The sequence below is a fragment of the Lissotriton helveticus genome, chromosome 2_1 (assembly GCF_964261635.1).
Source record: "Lissotriton helveticus chromosome 2_1, aLisHel1.1, whole genome shotgun sequence".
NCBI lineage: Eukaryota > Metazoa > Chordata > Amphibia > Caudata > Salamandridae > Lissotriton > Lissotriton helveticus.
In genome coordinates this window covers 2103981769-2104006907 of record NC_136059.1, presented here as the reverse complement: position 1 = coordinate 2104006907, position 25139 = coordinate 2103981769, and the positions used below count along the sequence as shown (strand labels likewise).

The 25139-nt window shown below is 44.1% G+C and overlaps 1 protein-coding gene across 2 annotated transcripts in view; it reads right to left on the bottom strand.

The window, feature by feature from the left end:
* Nucleotides 1–3331: 3331 nt before the first annotated feature.
* GALNT7 (polypeptide N-acetylgalactosaminyltransferase 7) overlaps nt 3332–25139 on the bottom strand; it is a 597040-nt gene continuing 575232 nt past the window's right edge. For both annotated transcript variants that reach the window (XM_078677071.1, XM_078677072.1), the window contains exon 12: nt 3332–10376. In XM_078677071.1, the coding sequence (XP_078533197.1) occupies nt 10239–10376 (138 nt within the window). In that variant the 3' untranslated portion in view covers nt 3332–10238. The remainder of the gene's footprint in view (nt 10377–25139) is intronic.

The following is a 25139-nucleotide window of genomic DNA, read 5'->3' as shown; positions in this document are numbered from 1 at the left end:
AGCCTGCCACCCCCTTGTAAGTACGGGAGGAGGGAGGCGGTTACTGGCGCTACCGATACGGAGAAGAGAGTGCCCTGCGACTAATGCGTGATGCGGTGAGGTTGTGAGGCAATGCAGACTTTCTGTCAAGTTTTAAAAGAAACACACAATATAAATCACAATCAAGTTTTAAAAGTAGATAAAATTCCGCTTTTCGCTATATCTGCACAGTAGTCAAAATCGAGCAAGTTTTGAGCCAGCAAGCGGTATGGAGACTCTGCCACCGTCTCCACCCGCCGGTGGAGACGCCCAGAGAGCGATTACCTGGCATTGGAAATCGAAGGAGGGTCCATCAAGTAAAAGATGGGCGAGCGAATTCCATAAATGGGCCCGTAGTGAAGGTACTGTTAGACTTCGACAGGCAGCCCGTACAGCTAATGAGAAGAGTCTGGAGATGGCATGAGCATGGGAGGAACTAGTACGAACACTAAGTAACAGTCAGGCACAGGAAGAGGACTAGGGAGGGAGGGTTCTGAATGCAGTTCCATGGGATACACAGATGGATGAGTATAGATCCTGCAGGTTTCTTCCTTTTAGAAGTTGATGTAAATGAACCAGGCCCACACCAGTAGCGGTTAAGAGGGAGGGCATGGGTGGGGTAGTTGGGGATCCTAATGTTGGTATAGGAGGGGATTGACCATTATGGGCCGCGTGTGTTGCTCTTTGTGTGGTACGATTGATCAACTATTTCCCTACTTAGGGGATGGTACACTGTGTTTAGTTTTCATGAGACGATTAATCAAGGGGGCTAGATGGCTGGAGGTGGGCCACCAAGTTATACTTGCAGTAACTACCAGTAATTACCATTTGAGCTATAGGACAGGTTATTTGTTGGGACCAGGGGATGGGGATATAAAGAAAAGCAGATACTAGATCATCCTGCCGAGCAGTCATTGTTTCTTTTGTGCTTTTCCATGTTTAGCACCTTTTGGCTCTCGCTGCCCGGCCTCCGGGCTGTGGGCTAAATGGCTGTGTGATGCTTAATTCACGATATCTACGGGACATTTGTAAGTGATGGGACAGTTGGAACAAATGATTGTATGTTTTCTAAATCTGCAATAAAAACACAGTTTAAAAAAAAAAAAAGAACTTTCGAGGGATAGAATCTTTATCACCTCCAATAAAGAGGAAGAAGAACCTTCAGGAAACGGATGCTAAGGGAGACCCTAGCCTCCTTGGAAACCAATCCTCAAAGAGATGGATCCATCATTTCTAAAGCACACATGTTCCAGAAGGCAAACTGAAATGAAAATTAGCCACAACACCGACAAAAGGGGTAAGATGATGACATTTGAAGAACCACCAATGTGATGAGTAAATGCCGTGGCTGTGGTCTGAATTGGCAAATAAACAACACCTATAGGTAACAAGCATTTGCAATGCAATAGGACTTGCATTTACGCGAGACCTATTGCATTGGAAATGGGAGCAAGAAGGCACGAATGGGAGTGCGATGGGTACCCAGAAGTCACGGATTGCGGGAGGAGGGGCCACGAGAAGAAAATAGTATTTGAAGTAAAGGGGCCAGTAGCCATGGAAGGATACTAATCACGAAATGGCCATCATGAGGTGGGACTAACAGGCCTAAAACCAATCGGAAGGCAGCATTTAGGACCTTAAACAATGAAAAAGATGGACAGTGAGTGGGTGGAGCTTCCACGCCATACTGAATACTGCATGCTTCGCAAATATAGGCTCTACCTAAAAAGGGTACAAAGCATTCCAAAACACGACCAGTAAAACATCCTCTCCAGGGATGAAGCTTACAAAAAGGCAGCAAAATCTAAGGCACAGGACCAAGGTAACCTTGCGGCAGAATTGGGATATGAACCAATGCATTAGAGGGGCCTCTGATACCCAAAGCAACACTGAATTAAACCTTAACAAGAAAGTTGAAAGATAAGTGGCAGTAAGCCTTCATGCCAATGGATATCGAAAGCAGAACATCAAGAAATGCCAAAGCACTAATTAAGTTAGTAGACCAGAGCTAAACAACTACCCAGGTCAAGAACCTGGCACTAGTTTCATTACCTCCTATCTGGAAAGAAGGATAACATTAAAGGGAAGAAATGCCCAATGTATATAGGAGATGACCCTTATGATGGTTGAATGGGGAGGGGGGTAAGGTTTAAATTGTGCTGGTGTACTGTGAAACACACAAGCACTATGTGTTCGGAGGCAGATAAACAAAAGTCTCTATAAGGGATACTAAGCACCAAAAGTGGACCCCAAAATGCTTATAAGGCATGCTGAGGATGGTCCCTGTAGAACAGTGAACAAGGCAGTAGTGCATCTGAATTTCAAAACTTAAAAAGAATGTGCGTGATAATTTAGTGAGCTTGTAATAGCATCTGCCTTCCATGGTTCAAGAGACTATGGCAATATTTGTCAAAAGGATTTCCTAATTGCACTTGTATTCCACAGGAACCCAAGAACTGGCTTGACAACAAGTTCAAAGGTATTTCTTCCCGTTAATATGACTATTATCAATTTCTTTCAATCCTTTTTGAGAACCGAATTGTCAATATAATAATGCAGTTTGTTGGTCAATAAAAATGTAGGTCCGGGCATGATGAAAGCAGTTGAAACAGTTTTGGGCAACTTAATTTTAAATCTCTAGATCAGTTGACCTCAAACTTTTTTATTGCAGCCTTCCCTGTGTTTTAGTAAAAAAACCATCAGGGTCACCCCATCTATTACTGTTTTAAAAACGCAATCACAAACATGATTGCCACATTTACTATTCTGATCAGGTATGCATTACTAACTTATACAGGTATCCACATTGTAATTATTAGAAATGGGAGTAGGTCGGTTTTTAAGAATATTTGGAGTCCCTTCCCTTTTGACACCTTCTCCCAGCCAGGATATAAATGACAAAAGATGTTAGTGATTTTTTTCAGCTGAAAACAAAGCACTGTTAATCAGCATAATGCTTCTTTTGGCTAGAGCCTGGCACCACTCCCAGCTCCCCCCCCCACCCCTTGAGATCACTTGAGGCCGTCCTAGTTTGAAGACCCCTGCTCGAGTGTATCACAAAGCCGAGATAAGTACTACATGTACTGTTCTCAGCATTTATATTCATACAATAGGCATACAAATAAGAGGCGTTTGTTGGAGAGGGAATGTGTAGTTATTAAAGCTGTTGAGTTTTAAAGGTAATCAAGACAATGCAGAGAGGCATTAAGAAGCTGTAGGCTTGTCATTTAAAACACAATTTCAATGTCATTATAAACACCCAGTCATTAGAATGCACATTATTGTGTATTGACCAAACCAAAAGAGAAAACAATGACAAATAAAAATATTTTATTTTCCGCGCCTAGAAAAACAGGCAACCCAATATTAACATGTACATTAAGTTTCCCAAATGTATCCCTAATAAAATGCCTTTGTATTTGTACAATTTCTACAGAAACATACAGTGTATCAAAATCTTCATAAATCAAACGTATAAAATATATGTAGAAATGCATAGTGTGATGTTATCACCTTACAATGGAAGGGTATGGAATCTCATTAATCTAAGCAGGATAATTGTTTTACAGCGATTGCTTCTAGTGCCTTTGAGGTCCACTAGAATTGCAGTGTCAAGATACAAATGTAGATTCACAGATATAGGATTAGCATTGAAATTGCACAGAATACCCATCTCAAATATATACATATACTTCACAATGTCTGCCACCTTTCTTTTATCTATGCATAGCACAATATAAATTAACAGAAACAAGGCAAAATGAAAGTTCTTTATAACACACAAACAAGTAATAAAGGGAATAAAACATTTTAACATTTTAGTTTTTCTATCATTATTTTGAAACCAAGAATCAAGACTAACATGTTTAGTATCAAATTACTTCTGTGTGTAAATGAAAAAAAACCTAAGACAACAGAAAAAGAAAATGCACATCTTTTTCAACGAATACTCATATTGTTTGTACAGCTTGGGAATGTAGCGGCAGAAATCAAAGTGGTGCTAAATTTTCCAATACCTGACTCGTCTACAAACAAAACATAAGACTGTAAAGGTAAATGACTCCACAGTGCATACCTGCCTCTATCGTACATAAGTTTAAGGAAATGTATAATGAAATTTGAGTAGACAAACAAGTACATTAATAATATGTCCACTGGTGGACTACCTGTTCAACAAACACAGTCTTTTCTCAGCAATATAGGTTTTCCCAGAAATAATTGTCTCTCCAGTTCACCAGTTAGAGCTCTTCCGTCATTCCAGAAATCTTACTTTTGAAAAAAACAACAGGTCCCTAGCACACGCAATATTGCAAACTATACACAATATTGCAAACTATAGGGAGCATTGAAGAATGTTGACAGCATCTTACAAAAAATCCACAAAATTAAAAGGCCCCGAAAATGTCATTTTTCTAGATAGTCTTAACAAGTGCATAGTTGATTTCTTTTAGATGAGACATCAATTATTTTTCACCACATGAAGCTTCTGGTTGCAGGGCATCTTTTATTCAACCAACGGTAAGAATTTCATTGTTGCGCTACTCACTGATGTGTCCTCCTGCTACAGCATACATTTTTTAGCGTACATACAAGGCCAATAATTTGGAGGTATTCTTTGGTTAAACTATGTTCTCCACTTTTGTAGCCATCAATTTTGTGAGTTCTGCTTACATCACATGAACACATTCTATTTCTACAAATCTCTCATAGCAATACACAACTTCTGACAATAACAGGATTTTCCTCTTTACATCTTTTTATGCCAGCACTTTTTAGGCCTAGCTTGCAGACAGCTTTTAGCTGTCTGCTGTCGTAAGACGTTTCTCAGGGGGTGAAACTTGCTGATTTTGGTCCAAAGACTTCAATTTGGTTCAGTTGACTTTTACGTTTGCATACTCTATATGGGGCCTAAACTAGGTACATGAGTCCTCCGGTGAGGCAGCGGACCCGAGAGTGGTCTTCAAACTCCCCCAGACCAGACGCACAGCTTAAACCAAATCATGTTTCTCTCTTTCTGACACTAAAATTCCCTTTGTTCAAAGATATCTGTTAGGAGACATCTGCTTATATTAGTTTGGTTTATAATGTTCATTAAAAACATTAAACCTGAGAAGGAACCTCAAAGTGACTTTTTTTTGTTTATTTACTGTAAAACGAGGTCCATGCCTTAAAAATATAATTCAGTTGTGCATTATGGATGTCAATATACGTCCAACTGTTTTCCATTATCCCCATTCGTGAGAAAAAGAGCAAGCAAAAGAGAAAGTAAAGAGACACAACTGTGACTACAAACCCTAAGTTCAAACATGCACAAGAGACTTAATTTGTAACTACCTCCAACCTGCTATAAGCACCAGTTGTCTTAATTGCTGAGAGGAAAAACAATGGGGAAATGGGGAGATGTAGACTGAAGCTGTTAAGCAGTCAGTTATTTAACCACACATATTTTAATAGGATGAGAAAACCACTCTACACAAATATGGTAATTAACAACCCCAATACCACTTGTAAACTGACAATTAAGAGAGTTGTGTTGAATGCGGTAACAAAGCCAAGATGACTGCTCGAAATAAAAATGTTAACAAGAGGACAGTATGGAATTGTGAGCATAAATATTAGTTAACATTCGATAGTTTTTAAGGAGGGAAGGTTGTCTCGCTTAGCGAGGTTTGTTGTTTAGGATAGATAAGTATTGATGGATCAGACGTTTAAGGTTTACTTGTGACAGTATCAGTGCAAGCAGACAGTACCATTTATTGGGACTACTTTATTTCTATCTACCCCGCATTAAGGGAACAGATGCAACAGTTAGCAGTGCAAGGTGATATTTAAGATTATTGTTTAGTTAAGGGAATGGCTAGAGCTTGTTTGCGAGCACATTTAAACAAAGAATTAAATGTTTAGGAGAAGGGTTGTGGCAGAGGCCAGGGGGTTGAGGTACTGTATACAATAAAGTAGGGGGCAGCAACAAACCCTGAGGAACAATATAAGGAGGGTGAGGAGAAAAGCAATGTTCATGTCACAATTACAAAAGGAAAACTGGAAAATGTAGCAGAGAGAACTTGAGACATATGAGTACTTATTGTCACGGTAGAAAGGATGAGAAGAATCGGAAGCGAGGAAAGTTTAGTATGGCACGTACGGTTTATGACTGCAAGAATTAGCAATCTGGTGGAGTGAGTAGGTTAAAATCATAAAGATAGAAGAGAATTAGAGTTCAGAAATAAGAGCTGGCATCACATTTTAGGAGTTTAGATGCAAAATGAGTTAAGCGATTGATGGCACTTTATTGGGATGGAGATCTCAAAGGAAAGATTTCTAAGAAGTTACAGGTTTCTAGCATGCTTGAAAGAATTCAAGTGGAAAGATTAACGAATGAAGGTGTGTACGATCCTGAAAATCAGACCTTTCCTTTCTTATCTGCAAAATCTCTTCAATCACGAACTCTAATTAACCATGGGTTTTTATTGCACTCATACAACAAGAACACAATCTCCTGTAACATCTGTGACCTTTCCTGCCAATTAATGAGATTTTCACAATTAGCAGGTGTTTCGATAGGTGATCTCAGTCTATGTGTGACACATACAGAGAAGTACCTCAAGTTTCTAACGTTGTGGGACATTAAGAACATATGACCAACTCGAACACTTCATTGAAAAGAATTAGATTTGATGACAATGAAGTTTACCTAAGAATAGCTGGCAGCGGTGCTTGCTTCTTGTGTGCCACTGGAAACTGCATCAGTGCAACCTCTTTATGGACACCATTTTCTTTCATTGATTTTTTTCTTAATTTTGTCGATCAGGTGAGGGATTTGTTTAACATTCACATTAAAAATAAAGAAAAGACTCAAAATGTCTGAACTGATAAATTCATCGGTGCTATGTTGTGTGTGAAATAGTTTATTAAATCAACTTGACAACTAGTGGGGTGCTGTTGCCAAATATCATCCAGACAGTCCTATAACAAGTTTGTAATAGAGAATAAGAGTCACCCTCGATGACACTGAACAGTAGAGGGATATTATCATATATATTATAATTTGCAGCTTTTTTTTTTAAACCTAATGTTTTTCCATAGACACCATTCCTCCAAATGCATGCCAGTTGTTTGGAACTTTTTCCTATAAACCTTAATGAATTTCAAGTTGGTTCTTATATCTTGTTGCCGCACAACTGTGACCCTAGGTGGCCTATCTGTGAGGTGGAATAGCATGCATAATAATATTTTTCTGGAAGTAAAAATGTCAAGACTTATGAGTATGACAGTTTCACTTGCTGGCTGTGTACCCACCAGGAACGGACAAGGACGAGCCAAAGGTGGCACAGCTGCTCATGGACTAGAACTGGCCCAACTGTGATATAAGCCTCAAACTGGACCATTATCTTTCAAAACACTCTTCAACAAGGAGTCCACGTATCTGTGAGTTCCAGCAGGCAAGAGGGCACATTTTCGTTCAAGTCACTTTTGCAATACGGCACAATCCTACAAACAGCTTTGATCATGAGGGTAAGTACAAGCTGGACTGTAATTCACCACTGCAATCAGGTCACTTGACATCGAACACAATGCGTGATGTTTCTGAACAACGCATGCAGCACTTCATGCAGTAGGTGACATTTAATTGAATCAATCTAACCCATGAAGCCACTTTATGAAAGAAAAGACCGCAGGGGTTAAATGTAGGTCCCTTCCGGGCATGGGTGGGAAATATGCGTTGGGGTGAGGGGGGCATGGAAGGAATTCTCAAGCCGGCTCCATTCAGCGTATGAATTGCTGTCAAGTATAGCAATTTCAGAAGCCCCTCACCATAATCTGCTGGGAAGACCTGTTCTCTTATATTACGTCCCTTTTAGATAGAGTTCCTTTCAGAAAATGTGTTTTAGAAGGTGGTGACAATTTTGGACCTATGCAGGTTTGTCTCTGGTTTAATGTAAAAAAAATGAGAGATGCAATGCAAACATGAGCTTTACAAGCAGCGAAACCGTAGAGAGAATTGAAGGGGGAAAACAAAACAAACCTAGTCTAAAGTATAGTCTAAAGTGACGTCTGTTTGTACCATGTCTAGATGTACAGCAGCGGCATGCCTAGAAGAAGTGCCTACTAACAGAATATAATGTCTAGATTCAAATTTATACATCGGGTAAGAGGTCAGGTTGGGAGAGAGCTAGTGTCTATGCTCCTCTCTAGCTCTGCAATGTGTAGTAAAACGGATTTAAAAATTCAGGCCTCATAAAAAATTGTATAAAACCAGGTTTCTTGTGTAGAATCTACATTGTCAGCTAGAATTGGCTAACATTTAAACCTACAAAGGTGCCAAAATAATGCAATAAATAATATAATTTATTTACTTCTAGGAAGCATTTAACTTAAGCGCTATGAAGATAGATTACATACATATTGTTATCCATAATTAACGTGTACTAATCCACTCAATCTGAAGAATGAAAGGCAAGAGTGAATTAAGTCTGGCTTCTGAACCTGTGGAGCCCAGGTTTAAAGAGATGGTACAAGTCACACCATACAGAGCAAGTAATTATATGGCTACAATGCATACATCACAAAAAATGTTCAAAATTGTTAAAATATTTACTGTAAGTAGTTGTTGGTCTTGGTTATTCTCTCACAACATTCAAATTATAAAATGCTTCAAAGGGATGTGTAGTGTTTTAGTGCCTACAATTAGTATTTCGAATAACTATAGGTACTAGCAGCTCATTATTCTAATGACTTTTCCCACCATTATAGAGTCTCAGTATTTGGCACAGGTTTGGACTAACTTGTCAAGGTCACCAAATGTGACAGCCAAAGCAGTACATTTTCTTGCATATTATTTTAAGCTTCTTACGAATGGGTCAACCTAGTAATACTATTTATTAAAAAGGTACATTCAATTGAGGGATGCATTCATATGGCCACCGTGATATCAAACGCTTAATTTTCATATTTGACCATCGTTCATAAATCGTTTGATGACATCACACACATAGAAGCTGGGCTCTTCTGAAGAGCAAATGTAACTTGAGAAGTTACATGTACAATCTAGGTTGAAAACCACTCCCAAATATATCTTCGGTCAAAAAGCTATGAAGCAGTGACACGTGGAAAGGATTACTTGGGACTTTAGCACTCACTGGGCTTAGCTTTCTGACTGCTTGCCACACGTTTCCTATGTCTAATCTCTTAAAGACTGTTTTTGAGGCTAGCTCCTGGAATGCAAAGTAAAAGATACACAGGGTCCGTTGACGAAGGCCAGTCTAGTTCATTTCATCTTAACAATGTCTTCCATTTCGTAATCAAAGGGATGAGGCAGGGTAAGTGAAGCAGGTATAAGCGCTTCACCGAAGCAAACATGGGTTGTAAAAAAGGTCCTAAACTGTGGATCAGAAGTCTTAAGCACACAGGAGTGTCTAAGGCAAAATGTAGAGGTAAAGTTACTTACTGCTTGAGCAAGTAGCTGCACTCCAAGCAACGGTTATAAGAAATGGTCAGGGTGTGACAACATACTGTCGATTTAGATAAACCAGCAAGTTATGCAGAGTCATGCATACTAGAACTGGCATTTTACATCAATTTGTGAAAATGAACTGCCTCTTTTTTGGTAGTGTAATGCCTGTAATCATTGGTAATCGGTCCCTTTGTTGGTCAGTAACCCAAACATTTTCGTACATTGTTTTTTTTCGTTATTCCTAGATAAAACAATCATAGAGGCACTACATGTTGTTGTATTTGTCTGCCAAGAATGTAATGTTACTAAAAAAGGCCACCTTAACTCACAACACGTGGCAGTGCTTCAGAAGTTATGAAAACAAGTGAGAATACAGTAGGAAAGGTTGACAATCACCAACAATTGTGAAAATCTGGTTACTGAAACCATGTTCAAGTGTGTAAAATCTGCCTTTAAGACCCTGAGTAAAATCCCAAAGAAGACAAATACGTGCCTTTAACCTTGTTGTTACTAACAAGGGTAAAAGGCCATTTACTAACATCTGGAAACAAAACAATGTAAACATCTACAAAGATTAAGGTAACGCAGTTTTGTAAACATTAACTGCAGGATGATAATGATATCTTAATATCATAGTTCACCAGTGTCCTTCATCAAAATCAGGAGGCTACAGGCTCATAGCTGTACAAAATTATCTATTGCAGCAGGTTTCAGGCTATTTGCAGTCCTGTACAAACTGACGTGTCAGCAGGTGTGGCGTTCTCCGTTTCTATACGTTAAGAATGTTGTTCATTTCCCATTTCTGACCAGTCTTACTGGCGTCGCAGTCCGAGATAAACACTTGGTGCAGCACCTCTGATCGATCCAGGCATTTCCCCGTAGGAATGTGAGTAAATCGATGTATGTCCTACAAGACAACATGCAGACGGAAGAAGAATAAATGTTCTTGGTTTCAAAATGAACAGAAGAAATGATCAGTTATGTAAAACAAACGAATAAAATATACGGAGCCACGTATGCACATGTGTATATGGGCACATGCGTGTCCTTGCACACCCCTGCACAACTAGGTGGCCCCCTCGTTGTGCTGCCACCAATGGAATAAATATTGAAAATGTGGACATTGCATATGGATTCGTTGTGTGCTTCAGTAGAGTAGATACAGTAGCCAGTTGGAAGACCACAGCCTCCTCCACTATGAAAGTTATCATCGTTTGGTCGGGCACTAACATACCAGTTTCCCTTTCTCTCGTTCACCTTTTCTTTGCACATTGATCCAGTGTCCAAGGACACCTGAGTTTATAGGTTAAGTATTCTTTTATCAGAAAAACGCCAAAGACAAATAGTACAGACGACACAGCGTCTTATTTATCTACTCAACAACTGCTTTATTTCTGATCAATCTAAAAATGCTATAGTAGAGATGGGTAAAATCAACATTTCGTTGCACACTAACCCCCACATGCATCAACCTATTTAGGAAGTGCAAACGGTGCGAATCGGTAAATTCGGCCGTTTGCACTTCCTAAATACATTTTTGGGATGCATCAAACAGAGTGCCATATTTCGCTATTTTTTGCATTTCTTAAAAATGCAAATGCAATTAAGGAATCGCATTTGTGCGATTCCTTAATTGCAATGCATCATTTTTTTTAAAATTGCAATTTTTGAAATTGGAAGTGCAAATTAACACGAGGTTGACCCTCGTGTTAATTTGCGAAAATTTATAAAAAAGCAAAAAAATGCATTTTTTAAACTTGCATGTTACAGACACACATGTCCTTCGGACATGTGTGTGTGAAACATGCACTTGAAAATACATTTCAGGGGTGCAGGGGGGGGTCCTTTGGACCCCCCTAACTGCACCCTTGCAATGCATCAACAAATTGCGAGTGCAAAAAAAAATAATGCAAAACGGCATTGATTCCTATGGGCCTCTAGGCCCATAGGAATCAATGTAATGCCATTCCTTAATTGCGATTCGCAGTTAAGGAATCGCAATTTCCGAAAATTAAGAAATCCTAAAAACTTTTAGGATTTCTTGATGCATAGGATTTTGCATTTCCTAAATAGCGATTCCTTAATTTTCGCTATTTAAGAAATGCAAAATCCTAGATTGATGCATGTGGGGGAATAGGAATATGTAACGTTATCAAATGTAAGAAAATATGGTAGTAGTTTGAAGGAAGACACTTTACTCTTGCAGGAAACAAGAACTGCATATAAAGGAATCCTACAAGTTCAGAAGGACTGGGTCGAGGAAGTGTTCACAACAGAAGCGGTGCTATAATCTTACTAACCAGATCCCAGAGACACTGCAGTTACTACTACTCAGGACAAGGTCAGTACCAGCCTCTCCTTATGAATTGAATGGCTTAGACCATTGAAACAAGAGACCCTCAGTCAGTAGAAACATGATCAGGTCTGGAGACATTCAAGAGACCAGAGCTTCAGCTTCATCCAGCCCCATGAAAAGAGGCAACAATAGACCAGAGCAGTACATATCGGGATTAGCAATCTGGCAAGATGGGCTACAGTATTTTCTTTCCTTTTAGTTTCAATAGTTTTCATTTGAGTGAATATAATTAACAACATCGAGGTGGGCATATCAACTTAATCTTCTTTCCCCCTCCTTAGACCCTCTTTCTTTTTCTTAATCAAAACTCCCTACTTAACTTCCAACCCCCTAGTCTCCCTTCAATCCTGCCACTCATTCATGTTATTAAGTAAAATGTATCATATCAATTGTCTGAGTGGGACAATATCCCCAAAACGGAATATAGTAGCATAATAAACAAGTCTAGGGCTCTCAAAGATTGTGGACATGTAAGGTTTCTATAAACCATATTAAAGTATGACAAAACTGTATTCCTCAGTTTGTTGAATTGACAGGATTTTTCTGCATGATCACATGCAATGTTTTTGTGCCTTAACAGTGTTCAAATGTGGTGTAGCTATAGTTCATTTAACCGTACAATTCTTGTCCCACACAGTGATAAAATGCTTTGCATTGCTTCTAGTCGCAGGTAAGATATTCGCTTATCTGCACAAGAGTGTAGGGGATCGATTCCATACATGTGCCCGCCCAGCAGACCAAACTCTGGAAATTTGTTGACATCCTGACCAGGACCTTTAGAGAAAGCTAGAAAGACCTGTTGCAGGATTGCCCCAATCATGAGCAGGACCGCATAATGTGAAGCAGAGAGACCAGTTCACCACATCCCCTCCAGCAGGTGTTATGGGTGAGTCTGGCCAACAGCAGGTGTAAGAAGCCAGAGGAACAGGATCTTGTAAATTCTCTCCCTACCGTTTGCCTGTCAAGTCAAATTATTGGTTTGCAGGAATATTTTGTGCGACTGATCTGTGTCAAGGGAGACACTAAGGTACCTCTACAATTGCATCTGGAAAGGGAACCTATGCACATTTGCTGGGGAGTTGAGGAGCGAGTACATTTAAGAGCCTACATGCTTAGCAGAGGTAGAGATTTTTCAAAGTGTGCCAGCTCCCTATTGCTGTTCCTTGATCACACTCTGAGCTACCCAGTACTGGATTTGGAGATAATGAAAGCACTTCGTCTCAGGGATCTGATACTTCTGTTTAAAATTAAAATGGTTGCCAGATGCCTTTAGAATAAAAACCCCAGAACCTGAGGCACTGTCTCTGCCTCCAGATCCGAAACTCATGTGTCTCCATCAGTGATTAGACCTTAGAAATACCAACTATCAGGCATAAGGGGTGATGGGAAAGTGGTAAGGCACTCTTTCGAGACCCCTAATGTGGCTTAGGTGACAGGAGTGGCATAGAGGAGATGGCCTAGTAGGTTCTTATGGACCCAAGGGACCTCATCCATGGGCTGGTCGCCAAGTTCTGATCGATGGAACACACCTGTTTATCATTTCCCCCCTCAAACACTCAATCAAATATCTTAATTGGCGATGCTTGGAAGTAATGTAACAAATGGGGTACTTTTGTGGAGCGTTTTGGTCCCCTGTCCTACCACCTACAACTGTGTAATTTCTTCCCACCTGAGTGGCAGCAGCAGATCATAGAATACATACAGAATCCACATCAATCGATTTATTTTCAGGGTAGCAATCATCCCCACCAAAGAAAGGGTGTGGTGTCTTCAGGCAGCCAAGCTTGACTGAGTCTCCTAATGTAGGAGCTCAAAATTCTCGCTGGTGCAAGTCAGGGTATTTGCCATGCGCTAGATACCTGTTAATATCTAGAGTCCAGCGGAAAGGTCTAGAATTTTTAAATTTCCTAGCAAAAGCAATACTTTTTGCTAACACAAGATCCCAGACTTGGTCCTATTGATTCGGAGGCCAATCACTGTCTGATATTCTTCGAATATTGAGAAAAGTGCTGGTACTGACTACATAGGGACAGTGAGGGTGAGGAGTACATTGTCTGAGAAGGCAGTTACTTTGAATGTATCCTGGTAAAAGGATATATATTTAATCGTATGTGGTCTCTAATTTTCTGTGGAAGGGGCTCCAAGAAGAGAGGGAAAGGTGGAGGGACAGTGAAGTGGCCACTATTTATTTGTAGATATGCTGAAAACTGACTTATGACTTTAGCTTTATCTCACGGTTTGAAGTACAGGGCTACAATCCAACCCAGAAATTCTGTGCCAAACCAAAATGTTTCAGTTAAACAACGTTCCCCAGTTCACCCAGTCAAATGAGTTTTCAGCATCTAAGGACACTAGGACTACCTCTTTCCCCACCCTCCTCTCAATATCAATGAGATTTAGGGCCTTTCTGCTGTTGCTGGTTCCTATTCTATGGAGTATGAAGGATCCTGTGTCCGAATGTACCAGCCCGGTCATCAATTTATCTAATCAATAGACTTGCACATTAGCAAAGTTCTTCAAATTCAAATTAAGCAGTGAAATGGGGGGATAACATTTGCATGCAGTTGAATTTTGCTGCATTTGGTAAGTAGAGTAATAATAGCATCAAACATTCCCATTGTGACTCCTTTATCAGTATTTAAATTGATAAAAAGCAGTGTCTGAATACGGCGTATTTAGTGTGCAAACACTTCAAAAACAAAAGAAAACAGAGAACATATTGGAGTCCGGCGCCTTAGAAGGTTTCAGTTGTCTAATTTAGCCAAGATCTCAGATGCTGTGATAGATCCCTCCAATATGTTTGAACCCTTTGAGAAAAATTTGAAAATCAAAACTGAATAATAGTAGGCAGTCTGTGCATTCTTAGTAGTGTGGTCAGTAGTGTAAAGGGTCTGGTAGTATGTATGGAAGACTAAACCTTGCCCTTAGTTGAGAAGTATAGGGTGCCACTCTCATCCTGTATCTACCCCATGTACTTATGGGTCTGGTATGCCCTTACAGTGTGTACTAATGCGGTGCCTGGTTTGGTTCCTCCTTTTTGGAAGCGAACTCCTGTTCTTGTAAGGATATAGTGTGCTTTGACAAGTTCTAGGATGGAGAGCTGGCCCTGTATGGCAGTCACCTTCCACCAGATCTTCTGAGATGGGATATTTTTGGTTCTCTCTTTCAACTCCACAGCCAGGTTAGCTCTGGTTAGTTCATGCATACATTTAAACCTTGCTGCCTCCTGGACAAGGGTTCCCATGTGATTGCCTTTAGTGCACCCCAGAGCACCCTCCTCTCCAGTTCCCCACTGTCACCCAGGGTTATATATTCTGTAAGGTTCTTCGTACTTTAGACTGTACTATAGGTACCAAGTGCCTCAATGATGTCTCCCAGCCACCCACTGTCGTTTTAGGGTAGTTTCCAATAGACCATGTTCGGACAGCATCTAGAGGAGCTGACCAGCCTCTTTCAGTTAGGGTTCTAATCTTTCATCTAGCAGAACCAGTTCAATTATGGACTACATGTGGTGCACGACGATGTAGTGGAAGTAATCTACTTTTAGGGATGTTGAATGTGCCAAGTGTCAATCAAGCCCAAATCATTTACCCATGATTGCCCCTCAAATGACCATTTTGAGTTCCCAGCACAGTATTTACCATGAATTGCATTCATGGCTACATTAAAGTCCCTCCCACGCCTGATAATCAGTGGACATGAGTCAAAGTCGGTAATGACCCACAGAGTATCTTTTAGAAAGTGTTCCCAGTCTGGACAAGGGCATATACAGATGCTAAAGTAATCTGGCTGCTATCCCATTGTCCATTAACCAGTGCCCGCTTCCCTTGCTTGTTGGTTTTATAATTATACTTCTTAAGGGAGCCTCTAGAGCTAAAAGGAATTGCCACTCCTGCTCTTTTGGATGGTGAGGCTGCATGGTAATGGAAAGGGAGAAAATAGAATTTCAGTCTGAACCAGTCAGCCACAGTGTTGTATATCTAGTAGCTATTTTGGTATACGGATATAAGACTAAGTGGTTGAAGTAAAGACCATAAGGCCCGAGAGCCCAAGGCTCTCTTTTTCCCTATTTTTGCTGAATCATCAAGTCTGCCCTTTGACACAGATGTCGTCTGTCCTTATCTTTCCAAGAACCTGTGAAAGTAACAAGTCACTCAGACAATGACATTGATAAGACACCTGACGCAATATCTGTCTGGAACAACTGTCTTGTTATCTCGATATCAATAGCCAAAACAGTGTAGTCTGAATTCAATTTTCTGAATTGAATTAAATGTTTGCCTTATTAGTTTATAAGAATGCGTCTTAGATTAGCAGCTTGATACAATTAGGTTGTGTCAGACATTCCTGAAGTTATGTGAGAAATTAACATGTTAGATAAGACACAGTATAAAAGGCCAGACACTCGACCACTTGTCAGTAGAGGTCCTTCACCCCAGATTATCGTGCAAGATACTGCCAGAGAAGATCTGGACAACCACAGATGCTGCTGCATCGTACGTTCTACTGAAAGCTGATACTACGTGTTATATTCAGGAGAATTAAATAGACTTGTTTCCAATCACCATAGCGTCCATGGTAGGGACTGTTAGCAACCCAAAATCATTGACACCACTTCAACTGTGTATAGGGTGAGGTTCTGCAGGGCTACAATAACCTGTCTTTCACTTTCAAGGGTTGGTGCATAGAACTAAGTTCACTTGTGTCACCTGTGGGTGTGAAAACAAACCTTGTGGAGCGAAGCCAAAGTCTTAGTTTACGCAACATGGTCTGCTCCGTGCCTCAGTAGTGAGAATTTCTGTAGAACACAATGCCTCGGTTTTCCAGCACCCCCTCTTCCCCAAGAGGGCCAAAACATGAGTAATAACAGTTACAAACAAGATAAGATATAATGCCAATGGGAAACTTTTTTTCTTTTTAAAGATATTTGATGATTTGTTAAAACTCATGCATTCTAATGTAATAGAGAAAGGATATGCTCTGCAGTTTTTTTGCCTACTCGCTTTTCCTTGAATTACCACTTTAAGAAGAAATGAATACTCTTACCTATCTATACTGCATCAGGAGAAATTCCTCTATGGGCTAGCAGAGGTAGTTCCTTCAGGAGATGGAGGAAGTGACTACTCTGTTCAATTCCTCCTTAAACAGAAAAAAGAACCCTGGACAGGTACTAGACGCAATGGGTCTCAAGCTTTTCAGAAGGGCCCATACAATTCTTGTTACTACTGCTCATACATATGTAGACAGCCGGTTCATGAAGGCTGCATTAGCTAAGCAGACCTTCAGAGAACAACAGAAAGCCCTGAACCTGGGCCGAATGGTGAGGGGTTTCCTAGAATCAAATACAACCCTTCTGAAACTGTTTGATACTGCTGTCCGTATGGGAAAGCAGTAGGTTTAGTGAGTTTCATTCCATTCTTGAAATGGAAAAATTGTTCTTGTTATCTGAAGTAAGCTCTGACATTTATGTCAGGCAATCAAGTGGTTATATTAATGGACTGTTGCGGTTATGAATAGGAACCAGGTTTGGGGACTGTTTGCTCAGTGGTCAGCAGAAGTGTCTAAAATCCAGTTGAATATTCTCAGACCCCAATTTTCAGTTTCATCCCAGCTGCAACACCACAGACCCTACTGTGTTAAATGCAGAAAGTGTAAAAAAAATGAAATTACTGAGATTAAAAAAAGAATAAAAATAGGACAAAAGAGTCTCAGAATAAGAAGTGCAAGAAGCACAAGGCACAAGTTACTACTTGTGTAAGGATATATCTGTAAGAGACATTAGTTAGTGATAGGATCCCTACCTTAGAATATTCCCCAGGCGTCAGACTGGATCCGGAAAGTCTTGCTTAGCAGTATCCCTGCACATCAGTACGTGGCGTCCTGCAGCTCCGCGTCCGTCGCTGGCATCGTATGCACCGAGATGACATCACGGAGACTACTTAGGCGCCACCCATGCACTCTGACGTCAGTTCTGTACACATCTTTCCGTGCCAGGAGCGCAGAGCCCTGCAAGATACTGACCATTGGTGAATAAAACTAGGGCCCTAAAAGGGGATGACCTTAACCCTAGTAATCAGTTCGCAGAACGGGGAGGATGGGTGAGGTGGTAAGGAATCTATCACTAACTAATGTCTCTTACAGATATATCGTTACACAAGTAGTAACTTGTGCATCTGAAAGAGACACGTTAGTGATAGATTTCTTACCTTAGAATAGATACCCCAGCAATACCAATCCCGGTGGAGGGTCTGCAAACAAAATTACACCAGGAAGTCCCAGAGAACAGAATGGCCAAAGAAGCCGTCTCTCCGGACTTCACTGTCAAGGCAGTAGTGCCTGGTAAACGTGTGCAGCGAGGCCCACGTTGCTGCCTGACAAATTTCCTGCAAGGGAACGCCGCGTCCCAAGGCAATAGTGGCTGCAGTTGCCCTGGTCGAATGGGCACGCAGTCCCACAGGAGGCTCCTTCTTGGCCAAGACGTAACATGCTTTGATGCACAGGACGACTCATCGAGAAATGGTCCGTTTGTGCACAGCCCGACCTTTTTTGCGCCCACATAGCCAGCAAAGAGCTGATCGTCCACCCGGAACTGTTGTTTGTGCTGCAGATAGAATGCGAGCGCACGTTTTGGGTCCAGACAGTGGAGCCTCTTCTCTTCCCTGGAAGGATGCGGAGGCGGAAAGAAGATGGGCAAAGTGATGGTCTGCCCGATGTAGAAGGGCGTGACAACCTATGGCAAGAAAGAAGGACGGGTCCTTAGAATCACCTTGTCCGGATGAACTGAAAGTGAAGGAGGTTTGGAAGAAAGAGCCTGGAGCTCACTCACTCTTCTGGCAGAGGTGACAGCTACCAGGAAAGCCGTCTTTAAGGTGAGAAGACGTAAGGGACAGTTATGAAGGGGCTCAAAGGGAGCGCACATTAAGCAAGTCAAGACAAGATTCAAGTCCCACTGAGGCATTATGAAAGGCACGGGAGGGAACGTGTGTGTAATGCCTTTATGGAAACGGTTAACAACCGGAGACTTAAAAAGAGAAGGCTGATTAGGAAGCCTTAGAAAGGCGGAGATGGCAGAAAGATAACCTTTGATAGTGCCCAGAGCATAGCCCTGCTGGGCCAAAGTTAGAAGAAACAAAAGAACCGCAGAAAGGGGATCCACAGCCTTTGCTGTGCACCATGCCACAAATTTGTTCCATCGGCAGGCGTATACCGTTTTAGTGGAGATACGCCTGGCTGCCAGAATGACATTAAAAACTTCGGGAGGAAGGTTGAAAGCCATCAACTGTCGCCGCTCAATCTCCACGCATGGAGGTGGAGGCTGGACAGGTTCGGGTGAAGGACTGTCCCCTGGTGCTGCGACAGAAGATCCTCCCGAAGAGGCAGGCGGATCGGGGGATCGATGATCATACTGTGTAGCTCGGGATACCATACTCTTTAAACCCAGTCCGGAGCTTCAAGAATGACTTGGACCCGGTTGTGCCTGATCTTCTTCAGCACTCTGGGCAGAAGTGGTATAGGCGGAAAGGCGTGCAACAGACTGCAGCTCCACTCGACACGAAAAGCATCTCCGAGCGAGTGCCGCCTTGGAAATTACAACGCGTATAACTGATGACATTGCGCGTTCTCTTCGGTGGCGAATAGATCTAACCAGGGCTCTCCCCACTGCAGAAAGAGACCGTGCACCACGTCCGAGTTCAGACACTATTCGTGATCCGTCATGCACTGGCGGCTGAGTTCGTCCGCCCTGGCGTTCAGAGAACCTGCCAGGTGGTGAACCTCCAAGGTAATGCCTTGATGTTCCAGCCATGTCCAGAGGCGCAGAGCCTCCTGACATAAGGTCCACGACCCCACCCCGCCCTTTTTGTTGCAATACCACATGGCGGTGGTGTTGTCCATGAACACCTCTACCACACTGCCCTGCACAGAGGGAAGGAATGCCTTCAGTGCAAGTCAGATCGCCCGCAGCTCCAGAAGGTTGATATGGAGCCGGAACTCCGCCGGAGACCAGAGGCCTCTGAGCTCTTCCTCTCCCAAGTGGCCTCCCTATCCCAGGAGGGACGCATCCGTCACTACTGTGAGCTCCGGTAGGGGAAGAGAGAGGGATCTGCCATTGACCCAATCGCTATTCATGAGAAACCACTGCAAGTGTCATGCAGTGCCCTCCGAGATCTGGACATGATCGGAAAGGTTGCCCTGATGCGGCGCCCACTGGAACTTCAGGTCCCACTGCAGAGCCCGCATATGCCATCTGGCATGTTGCACTAGAAGGATGCAGGAGGCATCAGGCCCAGGAGCCGGAGGGTCATCCTGACTGAAACCCGGGATAGAGCCTGAAAGATCGGAATCAGAGCCTGAATATCCCAGGCTCACTGCTCGGGAGGATAAACCCGAAACTGCGTCGAATCCAGAACCGCTCCGATGAAGGGGAGCTTCTGAGAGGGACTCAGGTGCGACTTCGGCACGTTGAGCAAATGCAAGAGGTAGGCCGTAGTCTGAAGGTGGGTGACAACTGCCTGGGGCCAGCCCGCCTTCAACAACCAGTCGTCGAGGTAGCGGAAGACTTTCGTGAACACCCGAGGGGCGCTGGTAAGGCCGTAGGGGAGCACGGTAAACTGAAAATGCTTCTGTGGCCTACTGTGAACCGCAGGTAACGCCGGTGGGCTGGCGGGATGGAGATGTGAAAATATGCGTCCTGCAAGTCCAACGCTCCAGGGTCGAGGGCAGCCAAGACCTGAGCCAGAGTCAGCATCTTTAACTTCTCCTTGCGGATTATCTGCAGCACCCACTTGTCCAATGTGATATCGCACCAGTGGGGGAGGTGGTGGCGAAACCTGCCACCCACCGGCGTTGGGTGCTCCACGAAGGACGGACTGGGAATGTTTGGAGGTAGGAGCAGCGGGGGTGGAGGTGGACTGACCCGCCTGCTGATTCCCTGACCCGCACCTGCAGAAGCCACGACCACGGCCACACTGAGGCTGGTTCTGCACAGTCTTGTTGAAGGAAGGTGCCTGGGTGCCCCTACCCTGGCCACAAAAGGAACGAAAGCCAGGAGCGGCCGGGTTCTCAGCAGAAAGACCCAAGGACTTGGCCCGGGCCCGTGAGTCCTTAAAGCTCTCCAGTGCACTGTCGGCCTTATAACCAAACAGGCGGGTGCGATCAAAGAAAGGGCATGTCCATGAGCGAGCCCTGGACATCAGGTGAGAACCCAGTCGAACGCAACCAGGTGCGGCGTCGCAACGCCACCGTTTTAGAAATCGCCCTGCCCAAAGAGTCGGCGGTGTCCAAACCACTCCGAATGGCGAACTTAGCCGCATCCCTACCCTCAGCAATCGCCTGGGAAAGGACAGCCTGGAGCTTCTCAGGACACTGAGGCAACACCTGAGCAACAGAATCCCATACTGTGTGGGAATAGCAGCCCAATAAGCAGGCAGTATTCACAGACCACAGCCCCAAGCTGGTCGAAGAGAACAGTTGCTTACCAAACTGTTCCAGTTTCTGAGAGTCCTTATCCAGGGGAGCCGTGGGAAAAGCACTCTGCGACTTTGAGGCCTGAATGACCAGAATTTCAGGCGTTTGATGGGTGGTCAGAAAGGCAGGGTCTCCAGGCGCCGGCCGGTGGCGTCTGGTGACATTTTTATCCACCGTGCCCCAGTAGCGGGCCGCGGCCAAGTGCCCAAGAGGACATCGGTAAGGGCGTCATTGAAGGGAAGCAACGGCTCTGACGAAGTAGACGCCGTCTGGAGCACCTCGGTGAGGAGGTTGGTTTTGAGGGCCACTGTGGGGAGGTCGAGGTTGAGGACCTCAGCAGCCTGACGGAGCACCATCGTGTAGGAAGCCCCCTCCTCCATCGTAGGCGGGGGGAGGCAAACCCTGGGTCAGAAGAGACGCTGAGGTCGCCGGCGTCTTCCAGGTCTTCCACCCAATCCTGCTCGGAGTCACACTGCCAGGCAAGGGGTTCCTTGGATCTGTCCCAGTCCTCATCCGCCTTCGGCGCCGGTCACGGCAGCAGGGCCGGAGCAGGGACAAAAGGTGTCGGAAACGGCGCCGTTCTCGGCGCTGCCTCCCAGTGCGGATCCCAGGTCGGAACAAAATGGTCCTGGAACCGGGGCTAGGGAGGAATGAACGACACCCAGTGCGGTGCCGAGGCCGGAGCCGCCAACGCCGTACCTCGTGACGCCAGAGCCAACTGTGTAGGATCCTGTGGCGCAGAGGCTGGATCCGCTGGCGGAGCTGCCGGGCCGACAGGATCTGGACATGGGACCTCAGGGCCGAAAGTGTGCCGGCTCTTGCACCTGTCCCCCTCCGAGGAGCGACGAGGGGACGTCTGAGAGCGAACGCGCTTCTTCGACTTCTTTTTATGACATCACTTACCAGCATCCGAAGGCAAAGACTTGGAACCCGAGGAGCGACAGCTCCGGTCCCGCGAGCAGTCCCGGGAACGGCCCCTAGACCAGGAGCGAGTACCGGACTTCCAACAATTTCCGGCGCGCTCCCTCAAGGCCTTCGGGCCATGGATCGACAGTCCTGGGATTCATGATCAGTCTTCGGGCAGTAGAGGCAAACATACTAGGGGTCCGCCACCGACATATTAGGGCGGCAGGCCCCACAGGACTTAAAGCCAGGCCTCTCTACGTGCACCAGGAGAAAAAAGGGGGAGACAAAAGTCTCAAAGTAGTCAAAAAGTGACTAAGGTACGTGCTCAATCCGGATCTGCGCTTGCTGGCACGGAAAAAGAAAGAACTGACGTCCGCGCGCATGGGTGGCACCTACGTAGTCTCTGTGACGTCATCTCGGTGCATACGACGCCAGCGACGGACGTGGAGCCGCAGGACGCCACCTACTGACGCGCAGGCGTACTGCTAAGCAAAATTTTCTGGATCGAGTCTGACGCCTGGGGATATTCTAAGGTAAGGAATCTATCACTAACGTGTGTCTTTCAGATATTATACAATGCTTCCAAAGATTTCCTAAGAGTACAATAAACGAATAATTCAACCTGGTAGTGCATGCTGTAAGCATAATCCATTCTAGATTGTTAAGGCCAATATAAAGAACTGTGGATGAAGAGGCGCAAACTAAAGAGATAGAAATAGTGGTTCAGTATCTATCTTGAGAGAAGGAGGCTAAAAAATGGGTCTCAATAATGCTGACAAACCAAGAGGCTATACCAACAGGTCACTCCTCATTCATCTGTTAAGAATTTCTGCCTACCTTATTATGTGTAAAATGAATTATCCTACTCGTTTCCCTAAATCCAATACCTGTAGGGCACAACATCCATGCAAGAAGAGTTTCATCTGTCCACAAATACAAAGGAATTTGCACAGGTTCTTCACTACAGAAGGAGGGAAAGCCCATCTTTTTTTTTTATATTTCTTTTTATTAACACAAGGCATCAAAACAAGAAAAATAACAACAGTACATGGGGGAGACAGTCTCCCATATCACTCACCATCTGACAAAAGGAAAGGGGGAGAGCGGGAAACATGGTACATAATCATAAACAATCACGGAGAGGCAGGAATATCAATGGGCGCATCCACAGGTGGCACACAAATGTCCCCCCTATAACGGTTCCACAGCCCCTACACTGGTGTCCACTTACGGGGGCGGCCACTCGCCACATAAACAGTTTTTTTTTCTGAACATAAACCAATCCATGTTCTCCGACCATTCTTCAATGGTCGGCACCCTCTCTGACCCCCACCGCTGTGCTATATTCCGTTTCGCAATCATATTACCTAAAGTTACCCACTTGGTCTGCGCCACATTTAGATCCGTAGGTTCCCAAATATTCAGGAGGCATCTCCGCGCTTCTGGCAACACAGCGACTCCCAGAACTTCTTGCATGACATCATGTATCGCACTCCAATACTCTGTTACAAAATGACACTCCCAAATAATGTGAAGAAAAGTACCCACAGAGCCACAACCCCGTCTACACAGACCCGTCTCCGACAGTCCCATTCGAACCAGGCGGGGCCCTGTGACATAAACCCTGTGCAATATTTTCAGCTGAACAAGGCGAAGGCGCGCTGGGATTGCGACCACCTTCGGTGAAGAGACCGCAGCTTGCCAGTCCTCATCATCAAGTTCAATACCATTGTGCGACCATTTGTCCCTTAGGAGATCTGCCCTATGATTAATCAATTTTTTATAAATCAGGGAAATAGTCTTCTCGGGCAGGTGGCCATCAAAATTCTATCTTCAAGAGGAGACGCCTCGGGGAGGTCTGCCTCCGCCGGCAGTACCGCCATCAACGCATGCTTGACCTGCGCATAGCGAAAGTACTCCGCTTTCCCCAATTTATATTCAGTTTGCAATTCCTCAAACGTCTTAATCCTCCCCTTAACCAAAACCGCACCGATAGTAGAGATCCCAATCAGATCCCACTTGTCAAAAGCCTTTATATTCCAAAGCTTGCCCAACTTTTAGGAGTAAAATAGAGGGGTAGCCCTCGTCAAGCGGTCCCTCCATCCCAAAGAGCTGGTGGCATCACAACAAATCCGCACCGCATGCCTAGTCGGTCCGGTCAAACCATTCCCCACCGACCTGGCATACAGCGCACGACTATAGGAGTTCCCAGGGAGAACTCATCTATCCATTGCATATCCAGGGTCAGTAGGGGATCCATAAGTACAAAGGTTAATGGCTGCCAGTTGTGAGGCCCAATAATATCGCCTGATATCAGGGAGTGCGATCCCGCCGTCATACCATGGAAGTGTCAGTTTAGCCAATGCGATCCGGGGTCTACCGTCCCATAACAGACTACGTTGTAATCCCTCGACCTCTCGAAAATAGCTCGCTAATACGTCTAACGTATTTTGTAGGGCATAAAGGAAACGGGGCAAAGACATCATTTTAAAGAGTCACCCGCCCAAGCAGGGAGAGAGGAAGTCTCCTCCAGCCGGCTACATCACTGCGCAATAGGACCAAGGGGGGGAATGAGATTCCTAGCATAACGGACCGCGGGGTCCAAGGAGATAAATATCCCCAAATACTTAAACCCATCCGTAGCTAGTTGAATCAGGCAGTTCCGCGGGGGAATCGGGGCATCCCCACTAATAACGAATAACAACGATTTACCCCAATTTATAGAGAGCCCCGAGTTCCTTCCGAAGGAGGACAACACGTCGCAAACCGCATCCAGGGATCTCCTAGGTGAGGCCAAATAAAGTAAAATATCCTCTCCATACAGAGAGATCCTATCCTCCCACTGTGGCGGCCACCGGAGGGGAAAGACCATCTTGTCGGCTTCCATGGAGACCAATATAGTAATACCTGCATGTCCATTTGCAAAACCATTTAAGCTCCTTA